This window comes from Lissotriton helveticus, chromosome 8 (assembly GCF_964261635.1).
Source record: "Lissotriton helveticus chromosome 8, aLisHel1.1, whole genome shotgun sequence".
NCBI classification, from domain to species: Eukaryota; Metazoa; Chordata; class Amphibia; order Caudata; family Salamandridae; genus Lissotriton; species Lissotriton helveticus.
In genome coordinates, this window is record NC_136069.1 from 46,753,578 (window position 1) to 46,767,393 (window position 13,816).

The window sequence follows — 13,816 nt, forward strand, 5'->3', positions numbered from 1 at the left end:
GGAGCGGAGGGAGGTTCGATGGAGCAGAAAAGATCATATATCTGGTTTCTGGGGACGAATCGGAGATTAACACTGTGGGGTTTCATTGTTGCTGCAAAACCACTTGTAGGTAGCAGGGGAGGATATGGAGGTTCTTATGGGTCACTTTCCTCCTCAGTTTAACTTTTTGTAGATAAGTTTAGATGTGGGGGCGACAGGCACACTGCAAGTTGGGGTGGCTTATTAGTCTTACGCAGGGGTGCAGGGTGGGGGGTGTTCTGTGGGACTGTTTCAGGGGAGTTTGTTGGGGTTCCAGTTTTCCTTTTTGCAAGGCACCGTATTGCAAGACTCTTTCATTGAAGTGCTGGACTCTGGCCGAGGTTGGATCTTTTTTCTTTTTCGAGATGGGGGTTAGAGGGTTGAGATTAATGAGTTGGAACGTGAATGGGTTGGGGGAAAGGGTCAAGCTTGGGGTTGTATTGCAATTGTTAAAACGTCATTCCCCTGATGTTGTTTTACTCCAGGAGACTCATTTGATTGGGAATACATGCCATGCTATGAACAGGAAGGGTTATCGTCTTGTTGCCCATGCAGGGTTCTCCTCTGGATCCCGGGGAGTGGGAATCCTTGTCAGGACCTCTCTCCCGCTTGAGGTTGATGCTACAGTCCTTGATGACAGGGGGCGATATGCTGCAGTATCTGGGCGTTGGGAGGGTCGGACACTTTCCCTGGTCTCTGTCTCTGTTCCTCCAGGCATACAGTCTACAACGTTTGCCGATCTGGGGCGGGTTTTATTAGATCTCCCTGGGGGGTCATTGGTCCTGGGTGGAGATTTCAATGCTGTGATGTCTGGTATGATTGATAGACACCCGTCTAGAGACCTTAGAGGGGCGCAGAGCTGGCTGCCAGATTTCATTGACACTCTAGGCCTTGTGGATTGTTGGAGACTACTACATCCTACCCAGCGGCAATACACGTTCCACTCTGCTGCGCATGGCAGCCTCTCTAGGATAGATTATATGTTGGTACCAGCGGCGCAGGCTTCCTCTGTTGTGGAGGTCAAACATATGGCACAAGGTATTTCAGATCATTCCCCTCTATGGCTTCGGATGGACTTGATATCGGGAGCCGAGGGACGGGTAGCCCCGATTAACCCTTGGTATCTCTGGAATCCTAAGACCCGTAGTGACTTGGTGAAATCCGTCGATCTGTACTTTCGGGAGAATGAAGGTTCGGTCTCTTCTGCGGTGTCGTTGTGGGAAGCCTTCAAAACTGTGGTTAGGGGACAAGCCCTGTCACTGATTGCTGGAATCAAGAAATAGAGGGATTAGGAAGTGGTGCGGGTAGAAACTGAGAGCAGTCCTGGAGTCAGATCTTGCACAAGAAGTTACCCGCGCCAAGCTGCACGTTTTGCGGTTGAAACAGTTGGAGTATAAGACGTTGGTTACTTACACTGCGAAGGCTCTAGGTCGGGAACAGCAGGGGCGTCTTTACGATGTAGGAGACAAAGCGGGTAAGCTGATAGCTTGGCTAGATAAAAGGGATAGAGCGAGTTGCGTTGTGCCTGAGCTTGAGATTGAGAATGGGACTCGGATTGCCGACCCGGCGGAGGTGGTGGCGTGTTTCGCTGCGCACTTTCAAACGGTCTACTCTCCGGTGTCAGATAGACCAGAGGAGGACTCTCACTTATTGCTGCGAGATATTGCCCTGCCGTGTCTCTCTGACGCGGACAGGGAATTCATGGATAGCAAAATAACTGCGAACGAGGTGGCCTCGGCAGTGCGTTCCTTGCGTTTGGGTCAGGCTATAGGTCCAAATGGTTTGCCGATTGTGCTATATAAGCTCCGACCTGATAAGATCGCCCCTTATTTGTGGGATATGTTTCTGGAGTCTCGGGAGCGGGGTCTTCTCCCCCCGTGATCAGCGGCTTGCGACAATCGTTGTGATACACAAGGAAGGGAAACCGAGGAACAGATATGGATCGTATCGACCGATCTCGCTTCTGAACGCTGAACCTAAAATTCTTGCTAAGTTACTGGCCAATAGACTGGTTAAAGTCATGGGTGATTTGATCCATCCAGATCAGTCTGGTTTTATTCCGCATCGCAACACGGCATTGAATCTCAGGCATCTACATGGTGTCCTCGCGAGGGTTGCGACGTTGCGTGAGCCGGCCATTTTGGCGTCTCTGGACGCCACTATGGCTTTCGACACTGTTGAGTGGCCGTATCTGTGGGCGGCATTAGCTAAATTTGGTTTCGGGCCTGAATTCATTGGATGGGTGCGACTTCTCTACGAGGAACCCCTCGCACAGATAGTTGTCAATGGTCGTGTTTCTGCTCCGTTTGTTCATGGGCGGGGTACCCGTCAGGGTTGTCCTTTATCACCTCTCCTGTTCGCGTTGGCCCTTGAGCCTCTAGCTGCGTGGATCCGATGGGAACCCTCTATGAGGGGTGTTCAGTGGTCCCCGGAGTACGAAGATCGTATCTCGTTGTGTGCGGACGATATTTTATTGTATCTGACTTCACCCAGAAAATCATTGATAGTGTTGTGCAACGTGTTGACCTCTTTTGGCAGAAACTCGGGCCTGGTGATCAACTGGACGAAATCATATCTCTATGTGCTCTGTGGTGATGCTCCTCTCCTTCCACGTAATTGTCCCATCCAAGTTGTACAGGAGGGGTTTAAATATCTGGGCATATACGTATCCATGGACCCCTCAACTCGGTATGAAAAAAATCTTATCCCTCCTTTAGAGCGCTTGAAGCAGGATGTTGTGGGTTGGCTTAGGCTTCCGCTGTCGCCACTCGGACGTGCGGCGCTCTTTAAGATGATGTCCCTACTCCGTTTTTTGTACGCCCTTCAGAATACGCTTGAAGTTGTCCCCGCTATCTATTTCCGGAAGGTGGAGAGTCTCCAAAGGAAACTGATATGGGACGTCAGGCCTCGCATAGCGCTTGCCAAACTCACGCTTCCATGGTATGACGGAAGTATAGCTCTCCCCGACATTAGGCGTTACTATTAGGCGTCTCAATTAGGGGCTATTAATCATGGTATGTATAGCCCGGAGTTGAACCCTAGTTTTGCTATGGACCGGTGGTTACTGCTGGGTGGTAACTATTACAGGGCGCTATACACCAAATCAGTGATCGGCTCCTTGACGGGACCTACGAGGACGGCCGTGCGTGTTTGGAAGGACGCTACTAGTTCGTTGGGGTGGAAGGACCGTTTGACCTTAGCAACCCCGCTTTTTGGCTCTGATAAACTAGGAAAACTGTGGAATACTAAGGGATTCGATAAATGGGATCTCATTGGCATCACGAGGTTGGGGGACCTATGGGCCAAGGGACAAGTGAAGCAGTTTTCTGCCTTGCAAGCGGAGTTTGAATTGGGAGAAACTGAGTACTTCCGTTATGCTCAGGTCCGGCATGCCCTGAAGTCGGTCTTTCAGGAGGGGGAAGTAATACCGGTGTCTACCCCGCTGGAGGATCGGGTGTTGGATGGCCATATGCCCGATAGTACCATCTCCCTGATCTACAAAAAATTGATCAATGATGGGACGGACCTCCTGCTCCATTTGCGTGATCTTTGGACCCGCGACGGCCTTGAACTGGACGATGAGGACTGGCAGTCTGCGATCTCCTCTCCTAAGGAGGTCGCGATTCCAGCGAGACTCAGATTGGTTCAACTGAAAATCCTGCATAGGGTATATGTCACAGGTCCCAGTCTGGTCCATATGGGCTTTTCTGAGGAGGGTTTGTGTAAACGGGGTTGTGGATTGTTGGGTACTTTTCTTCATATCATTTGGGAATGCCGGGAAGTTGCTGACTATTGGAAACGAGTCCATGACGTGATGGAGGAGGTTACAGGTATTGCTCTTCCGCCCGAGGCTAGGCGCTGCTTGCTGAATGTTTGGGAGCCGACTGATCATAATGCTGCTCAGACTCAATGGGTGACCTTGGGGGCCATGATCGCCAAACGTAATATTGCACAGCTATGGGGATCCCAGAGGCCTCCTACTCTTGAGGTGTGGATGGAAAACATGGACTGGTGCATGTTTAGAGAGAAAACCGTATATTTGGCCCGAGGTCGCCCTCTGAAATGGCATATAGTTTGGGGTCCCTGGAACCGATTTCGGGGTGACATATCTATACCGCCAGCAACTGTTATTATGGATGTCCCACTTTCCCCCTGACCCTATGTAGGCTCTGCTTCTTTCCCTTTTCCTCCTCCCCTCCCTCGCGACGATACTATTTGTACTTTATATGCTAAGGAGATTTCCACCTCGGTACGAACTATGCACTCTGTATTTTGTATTCATGCCTTGCTTGTTTATTTTTAAATAAAAAGAAATATAAAAAAAAAAGAAAGCCATGAAAGAGCAGACTGATAGTCTAGTGTTTCTGCTAAAAACAGCTGGGAGATGAACAATGATGTATGTTCTGGGAATGAGTTACGAACAGTTGTGTTTGTCGTTAATAAAAAGCTCACTGTAATAGTATGTGTATCTAAGTATGCTCTATTTTGATATTGCATGTATCTACTGTAGCATCAGATTGCCAGCAAAGGTATGCAAGTGTTATATCTTCCTTTATGGCCAATCACTTGAGGGCTTTAGTGTTAGTGTAGGTGTTATTGAATGAGTATTCTTTCGTCCCCTTGAAGTACTCGGTGCGTGAATGGTGAAATAACTGAAATCCTGCTCACGTGTCAGTCAAACAAGCCTTCTACTTATACTAGTCCTGGCCATAATCATTGGGATCTCTCCTGTGTACAGTGGAATTGCCTTATTCCTTGCTGTGCTTATCACAGGAGTTGATTATTGTAACAGTTTGTATCCGGCTTACACAACAAATCACTGTTCAAGTTCTGAAGAGCCCAGAACCATGTTGCTTGTATCCAACTCACTGTAAGAATTGTGGGAGGAGGAACCTTCCATGTGCAAGATTAATCTCTCTGGAATTCTCTACCACGGAATCTCGGGCAGAAACTGACTCCCCGACTCAGGAGATCGCTAAAACCCACTTCTTCCACTTTGACCCCCTCAACTCTCCAGTTAGATGCCTACAACCTGCTACTGTCGTCACAATCGCTGCTCACGATTTTACTCTCTGGCTTATTCAAAGCTGTGCACCTTCCATCATTATATTTGGATGCAGGCTTGTGTCCGCTGACTATACACTAATGCTTGCTGTAAGTATGATAATCTATCCAAGACTGTGATGTGTCCATCCTTTTTCATGTACATAATCTCAATGCACTGACTCTACTGCAAGGTGGTTAATGGCACTTTACAAAAACACCCCCAAAAAAGTGCAAAAATATTCAAGATTGGAATTATAACTATACATTTAGACAACTGTATCTTAAAAAATGGAAATATTTAGAGATGTCTACTTTGCTTGTATCCTAGTTGAACATAAAATGTTTCATAAATTAGGGAAAATTCCACCTGCAAACTAATACTCTGTGAATTTGCATGCTATCTTATTTTAATTTAAAAGTTTGTCTTTTTCTTTTTTTTTATAGGTGTAACCATGCCCACATTGGATAGGTTCACTGTAAGCAGAGAAGATTCCCAGTGTCTGAAAAGTCTTCTAAGTACAGACCAAAGGAAGTGCCCAGAACTCCTCAACCAAGGCAGATGGGATTGTATTGGTCCAGACAGCATAGACAGTAGGGAGCGTATTGATCGGCTCAGCAGAGGCATAACGGAGAGCTATAATCCACTCAGCACAGACAGAAGGGAGAGTCCAGGTCTGCTCAGAACAGGTCAGAAAAACTGGTGTCAAAGTTATCATTTCAGATTCACTGTAATTGAATTTGAAAATAGAAAATTGCATGCACCTGTTTCTATACATGAACCTGAATGCACTGAATTCCACCCAATGAAGAACAGGAGCAGTGCTGTGTTGTGTTGTGTTCAGTGGTAGAAGTGGGCGGGATCGGAAGGGCACGGCGTGCCCCTACTTTTAAAAATTCTTTCAGTCCATTCCCCTACTTCTGTCATTCAAAAAAGCGTCCCGGGACGGCAAGTATAGTCCAACTTACAAAACGATTATTCTTTCATCTTCCAGGGGCTGCTCGCACTTCCCTGTTGAACTCGAGAGGCTGCAGCAGCCCCTCCCTGAGCTCACACAGACCGAGGGCGGCCCATTGTCATTCCGATTGAGGCAGATTAATCCTTTCGAATGACAATGCGCCGCCCTCTGCCTTTAGCATATCATGCTGAGTTGGTGATTACAGAGGAGCTTTCCCCAGACAGAGGACTGTCGGGAACTTGCCACCAACTCTGCGAAATCTGCTTGTTTATTTTCTGGTTAAAGTGGTAAGATGTCTTTGTAAGAAGTTTGTGAGGAAAACAAACGCATGAAAAATTGTGACTTGTGTTTTTAGGCCTTAATGTCCGTGCAAACTGATCTAGTTTAAACTTGATACTCCTTTGTCCAGCTCCTTGAAGATGTCCATTCCTGCGAATGTCATGAAGCAACCAGGGCCAGAAACTGTAGATCCACAGCCACACCGTGGCTTCAGCATACTCTATAATTTTTTCTGTTCTGTAATGTGATGTTAGTCTCTTGGTGTTTTGTCGTGATACTTGCTTATCTACTTGGATGCTTTGTGTACTTTTGCTTATTCAGGGCCTGTCATTTTTAACAGACAGCTGTGAACGCGGCATTTGTGGCTATACCCGTATTTTGCAGGACAACATTTTTTGGGGTGTTGGGGAATGTTCTAGTCTGTAATGAACTGGACATGTATTGCTCTGAACCAGAAAAGGCGACCAAGAGTTCGTTTTGACCGAGTATCTCGGAGGTTCCCAGTTTTCTACAGCAAGTTGTGGTGGTTTGAAACGATTGTGATTTTGCGTGAATGTTCCCTTGAGTGAATGTGCTCTAAAGGCATGAATTTTCGTGGAAACCCCTGCCTCTAAAGACCCGTGCTAAGGGAATCATTTGCACGCTGACCAAGTTACTTACATACATGAAGGTTGTTTACTTGCTGTCCCGTTAGTAGAGGTGATGGGGCGGGAGAGGTGACCAGGCAGGAGAGGCGACAGGGATGGAGAGGCGACAGGGATGGAGAGGCGACAGGGATGGAGAGGCGACAGGGATGGAGAGGCGACAGGGATGGAGAGGCAACAGGGATGGAGAGGCGACAGGGATGGAGAGGTGACAGGGATGGAGAGGTGACAGGGATGGAGAGGTGACAGGGATGGAGAGGTGACAGGGATGGAGAGGTGACAGGGATGGAGAGGTGACGGGGCAGGAAAAGTGATGGGGCAGGAGAAGTGACGGGGCAGGAACGGTGATTAGGCATGTGCAGGAGCGGTAAACGGGCAGGAACGGAGAACAGACAGGTGCAGCGAATGGATAGGGGCAGTGAACGGATAGGGCAGTGAACGGATAGGGGCAGTGAACGGATAGGGGCAGCAGTGAATGGATAGGGGCAGTGAATGGATAGGGGCAGCGAACGGATAGGGGCAGCAGTGAATGGATAGGGGCAGTGAATGGATAGGGGCAGTGAATGGATAGGGGCAGTGAATGGATAGGGGCAGTGAATGGATAGGGGCAGTGAATGTATAGGGGCAGTGAATGGATAGGGGCAGTGAACGGATAGGGCAGCAGTGAACGGATATGGCAGCAGTGAACGGATAGGGCAGCAGTGAACGGATAGGGCAGCAGTGAACGGATAGGGCAGCAGTGAACGGATAGGGCAGCAGTGAACGGATAGGGCAGCAGTGAACGGATAGGGCAGCAGTGAACGGATAGGGCAGCAGTGAACGGATAGGGCAGCAGTGAACGGATAGGGCAGCAGTGAACGGATAGGGCAGCAGTGAACGGATAGGGAAGCAGTGAACGGATAGGGAAGCAGTGAACGGATAGGGCAGCAGTGAACGGATAGGGCAGCAGTGAATGGATAGGGGCAGTGAACGGATAGGGCAGCAGTGAACGGATAGGGCAGCAGTGATCGGATAGGGCAGCAGTGAACGGATAGGGGCAGCAGTGAACGGATAGGGGCAGCAGTGAACGGATAGGGGCAGCAGTGAACGGATAGGGGCAGCAGTGAACGGATAGGGGCAGCAGTGAACGGATAGGGGCAGCAGTGAACGGATAGGGGCAGCAGTGAACGGATAGGGGCAGCAGTGAACGGATAGGGGCAGCAGTGAACGGATAGGGGCAGCAGTGAACGGATAGGGGCAGTGAATGGATAGGACGGACCTCCTGCTCCATTTGCGTGATCTTTGGACCCGCGACGGCCTTGAACTGGACGATGAGGACTGGCAGTCTGCGATCTCCTCTCCTAAGGAGGTCGCGATTCCAGCGAGACTCAGATTGGTTCAACTGAAAATCCTGCATAGGGTATATGTCACAGGTCCCAGTCTGGTCCATATGGGCTTTTCTGAGGAGGGTTTGTGTAAACGGGGTTGTGGATTGTTGGGTACTTTTCTTCATATCATTTGGGAATGCCGGGAAGTTGCTGACTATTGGAAACGAGTCCATGACGTGATGGAGGAGGTTACAGGTATTGCTCTTCCGCCCGAGGCTAGGCGCTGCTTGCTGAATGTTTGGGAGCCGACTGATCATAATGCTGCTCAGACTCAGTGGGTGACCTTGGGGGTCATGATCGCCAAACGTAATATTGCACAGCTATGGGGATCCCAGAGGCCTCCTACTCTTGAGGTGTGGATGGAAAACATGGACTGGTGCATGTTTAGAGAGAAAACCGTATATTTGGCCCGAGGTCGCCCTCTGAAATGGCATATAGTTTGGGGTCCCTGGAACCGATTTCGGGGTGACATATCTATACCGCCAGCAACTGTTATTATGGATGTCCCACTTTCCCCCTGACCCTATGTAGGCTCTGCTTCTTTCCCTTTTCCTCCTCCCCTCCCTCGCGACGATACTATTTGTACTTTATATGCTAAGGAGATTTCCACCTCGGTACGAACTATGCACTCTGTATTTTGTATTCATGCCTTGCTTGTTTATTTTTAAATAAAAAGAAATATAAAAAAAAAAGAAAGCCATGAAAGAGCAGACTGATAGTCTAGTGTTTCTGCTAAAAACAGCTGGGAGATGAACAATGATGTATGTTCTGGGAATGAGTTACGAACAGTTGTGTTTGTCGTTAATAAAAAGCTCACTGTAATAGTATGTGTATCTAAGTATGCTCTATTTTGATATTGCATGTATCTACTGTAGCATCAGATTGCCAGCAAAGGTATGCAAGTGTTATATCTTCCTTTATGGCCAATCACTTGAGGGCTTTAGTGTTAGTGTAGGTGTTATTGAATGAGTATTCTTTCGTCCCCTTGAAGTACTCGGTGCGTGAATGGTGAAATAACTGAAATCCTGCTCACGTGTCAGTCAAACAAGCCTTCTACTTATACTAGTCCTGGCCATAATCATTGGGATCTCTCCTGTGTACAGTGGAATTGCCTTATTCCTTGCTGTGCTTATCACAGGAGTTGATTATTGTAACAGTTTGTATCCGGCTTACACAACAAATCACTGTTCAAGTTCTGAAGAGCCCAGAACCATGTTGCTTGTATCCAACTCACTGTAAGAATTGTGGGAGGAGGAACCTTCCATGTGCAAGATTAATCTCTCTGGAATTCTCTACCACGGAATCTCGGGCAGAAACTGACTCCCCGACTCAGGAGATCGCTAAAACCCACTTCTTCCACTTTGACCCCCTCAACTCTCCAGTTAGATGCCTACAACCTGCTACTGTCGTCACAATCGCTGCTCACGATTTTACTCTCTGGCTTATTCAAAGCTGTGCACCTTCCATCATTATATTTGGATGCAGGCTTGTGTCCGCTGACTATACACTAATGCTTGCTGTAAGTATGATAATCTATCCAAGACTGTGATGTGTCCATCCTTTTTCATGTACATAATCTCAATGCACTGACTCTACTGCAAGGTGGTTAATGGCACTTTACAAAAACACCCCCAAAAAAGTGCAAAAATATTCAAGATTGGAATTATAACTATACATTTAGACAACTGTATCTTAAAAAATGGAAATATTTAGAGATGTCTACTTTGCTTGTATCCTAGTTGAACATAAAATGTTTCATAAATTAGGGAAAATGCCACCTGCAAACTAATACTCTGTGAATTTGCATGCTATCTTATTTTAATTTAAAAGTTTGTCTTTTTCTTTTTTTTATAGGTGTAACCATGCCCACATTGGATAGGTTCACTGTAAGCAGAGAAGATTCCCAGTGTCTGAAAAGTCTTCTAAGTACAGACCAAAGGAAGTGCCCAGAACTCCTCAACCAAGGCAGATGGGATTGTATTGGTCCAGACAGCATAGACAGTAGGGAGCGTATTGATCGGCTCAGCAGAGGCATAACGGAGAGCTATAATCCACTCAGCACAGACAGAAGGGAGAGTCCAGGTCTGCTCAGAACAGGTCAGAAAAACTGGTGTCAAAGTTATCATTTCAGATTCACTGTAATTGAATTTGAAAATAGAAAATTGCATGCACCTGTTTCTATACATGAACCTGAATGCACTGAATTCCACCCAATGAAGAACAGGAGCAGTGCTGTGTTGTGTTGTGTTCAGTGGTAGAAGTGGGCGGGATCGGAAGGGCACGGCGTGCCCCTACTTTTAAAAATTCTTTCAGTCCATTCCCCTACTTCTGTCATTCAAAAAAGCGTCCCGGGACGGCAAGTATAGTCCAACTTACAAAACGATTATTCTTTCATCTTCCAGGGGCTGCTCGCACTTCCCTGTTGAACTCGAGAGGCTGCAGCAGCCCCTCCCTGAGCTCACACAGACCGAGGGCGGCCCATTGTCATTACGATTGAGGCAGATTAATCCTTTCGAATGACAATGCGCCGCCCTCTGCCTTTAGCATATCATGCTGAGTTGGTGATTACAGAGGAGCTTTCCCCAGACAGAGGACTGTCGGGAACTTGCCACCAACTCTGCGAAATCTGCTTGTTTATTTTTTGGTTAAAGTGGTAAGATGTCTTTGTAAGAAGTTTGTGAGGAAAACAAACGCATGAAAAATTGTGACTTGTGTTTTTAGGCCTTAATGTCCGTGCAAACTGATCTAGTTTAAACTTGATACTCCTTTGTCCAGCTCCTTGAAGATGTCCATTCCTGCGAATGTCATGAAGCAACCAGGGCCAGAAACTGTAGATCCACAGCCACACCGTGGCTTCAGCATACTCTATAATTTTTTCTGTTCTGTAATGTGATGTTAGTCTCTTGGTGTTTTGTCGTGATACTTGCTTATCTACTTGGATGCTTTGTGCACTTTTGCTTATTCAGGGCCTGTCATTTTTAACAGACAGCTCTGAACGCGGCATTTGTGGCTATACCCGTATTTTGCAGGACAACATTTTTTGGGGTGTTGGGGAATGTTCTAGTCTGTAATGAACTGGACATGTATTGCTCTGAACCAGAAAAGGCGACCAAGAGTTCGTTTTGACCGAGTATCTCGGAGGTTCCCAGTTTTCTACAGCAAGTTGTGGTGGTTTGAAACGATTGTGATTTTGCGTGAATGTTCCCTTGAGTGAATGTGCTCTAAAGGCATGAATTTTCGTGGAAACCCCTGCCTCTAAAGACCCGTGCTAAGGGAATCATTTGCGCGCTGACCAAGTTACTTACATACATGAAGGTTGTTTACTTGCTGTCCCGTTAGTAGAGGTGATGGGGCGGGAGAGGTGACCAGGCAGGAGAGGCGACAGGGATGGAGAGGCGACAGGGATGGAGAGGCGACAGGGATGGAGAGGCGACAGGGATGGAGAGGCGACAGGGATGGAGAGGTGACAGGGATGGAGAGGTGACAGGGATGGAGAGGTGACAGGGATGGAGAGGTGACAGGGATGGAGAGGTGACAGGGATGGAGAGGTGACAGGGATGGAGAGGTGACAGGGATGGAGAGGTGACAGGGATGGAGAGGTGACGGGGATGGAGAGGTGACGGGGATGGAGAGGTGACAGGGATGGAGAGGTGACAGGGATGGAGAGGTGACGTGGCAGGAAAAGTGATGGGGCAGGAGAAGTGACGGGGCAGGAACGGTGATTAGGCATGTGCAGGAGCGGTAAACGGGCAGGAACGGTGAACAGACAGGTGCAGCGAATGGATAGGGGCAGTGAACGGATAGGGCAGTGAACGGATAGGGGCAGTGAACGGATAGGGACAGCAGTGAATGGATAGGGACAGCAGTGAATGGATAGGGGCAGTGAATGGATAGGGGCAGCAGTGAATGGATAGGGGCAGTGAATGGATAGGGGCAGTGAATGGATAGGGGCAGTGAATGGATAGGGGCAGTGAATGGATAGGGGCAGTGAATGGATAGGGGCAGTGAACGGATAGGGCAGCAGTGAACGGATAGGGCAGCAGTGAACGGATAGGGCAGCAGTGAACGGATAGGGCAGCAGTGAACGGATAGGGCAGCAGTGAACGGATAGGGCAGCAGTGAACGGATAGGGCAGCAGTGAACGGATAGGGCAGCAGTGAACGGATAGGGCAGCAGTGAACGGATAGGGCAGCAGTGAACGGATAGGGGCAGCAGTGAACGGATAGGGGCAGCAGTGAACGGATAGGGGCAGCAGTGAACGGATAGGGGCAGCAGTGAACGGATAGGGGCAGCAGTGAACGGATAGGGGCAGCAGTGAACGGATAGGGGCAGCAGTGAACGGATAGGGGCAGCAGTGAACGGATAGGGGCAGCAGTGAACGGATAGGGGCAGCAGTGAACGGATAGGGGCAGCAGTGAACGGATAGGGGCAGCAGTGAACGGATAGGGGCAGCAGTGAACGGATAGGGGCAGCTGTGAACGGATAGGGGCAGCAGTGAACGGATAGGGGCAGCAGTGAACGGATAGGGGCAGCAGTGAGCGGATAGGGGCAGCTGTGAGCGGATAGGGGCAGCTGTGAGCGGATAGGGGCAGCTGTGAACGGATAGGGGCAGCTGTGAACGGATAGGGGCAGTGAACGGATAGGGGCAGTGAACGGATAGGGGCAGTGAACGGAGAGGGGCAGTGAACGGAGAGGGGCAGTGAACGGAGAGGGGCAGTGAACGGATAGGGGCAGGAGAAGTGATGGGGCAGGAGTGCTGACTGGACAGGAGCGGTGACCGGGCGGGAGCGGTGACCGGGCAGGGAAAATGACAGGGAAGGAGCAGTGACGGGGTAGAAGTAACTTGTACTTATGTTCCTTGCCTATTTATTTATATACTATTGCATGACATTCATTGATGTGTCTGCAAAGCATACCTGTTTTCCCGAATTTGTGTGCTGAATTTTGACCCCTTGTCCTGAAGTTTTACACTCACCATCCTGAATTTGCGCCCATGCCGTTGTTCCTGCTTATATTTCGCACGCTTTACATAAACCTGTATTCCCTATGAGTATTTGCTTTTTCCTGAATTAAACCTCAAATAAACATGTTTATCCATTGTTTGAATTAAATAACGTTAGAACCTGTAACTGGTCAGTAAAAAAGGCTAAACGTACTAATAATTGGTATGTTTTGCGATTTCTAGCCACACCCCTGACTCCGCCCACTGATCCAATCTTCGGTTATTCCCGCCCCCTGATTCTCCACCCACTGTTCCCCTACTTTTTATTCCCCACTTCGACCACTGGTTATATTACATGGTTTTAGTGTATGACAACATTTGCCAGTACTTTTGCTTCTTGATACTTTAGGTTCTCGTGAGGAGACGGCTGTCTTTTTTTATTTGTATTTATTAAATATGTTTTTATGTTTATACATAAACCAAAGGAAAATAATAATTATGGGCGGCATGCCAATGTCCCCGAAAGTTCACAGGGCGTGCCCAGTAACTCATACTCTTTTTTTT

The 13,816-nt window shown here is 48.2% G+C and overlaps 1 protein-coding gene across 1 annotated transcript in view; it reads left to right on the plus strand.

Annotated features, from left to right (window-relative positions):
- The window catches only part of LOC144772325 (uncharacterized), a 100,999-nt gene that overhangs the window by 14,903 nt on the left and 72,280 nt on the right, over positions 1-13,816 (plus strand). Inside the window, 2 exon segments of the mRNA XM_078656566.1 lie at positions 5,509-5,751; positions 10,165-10,407. Coding sequence (XP_078512692.1) covers positions 5,509-5,751; positions 10,165-10,407 — 486 coding nt within the window.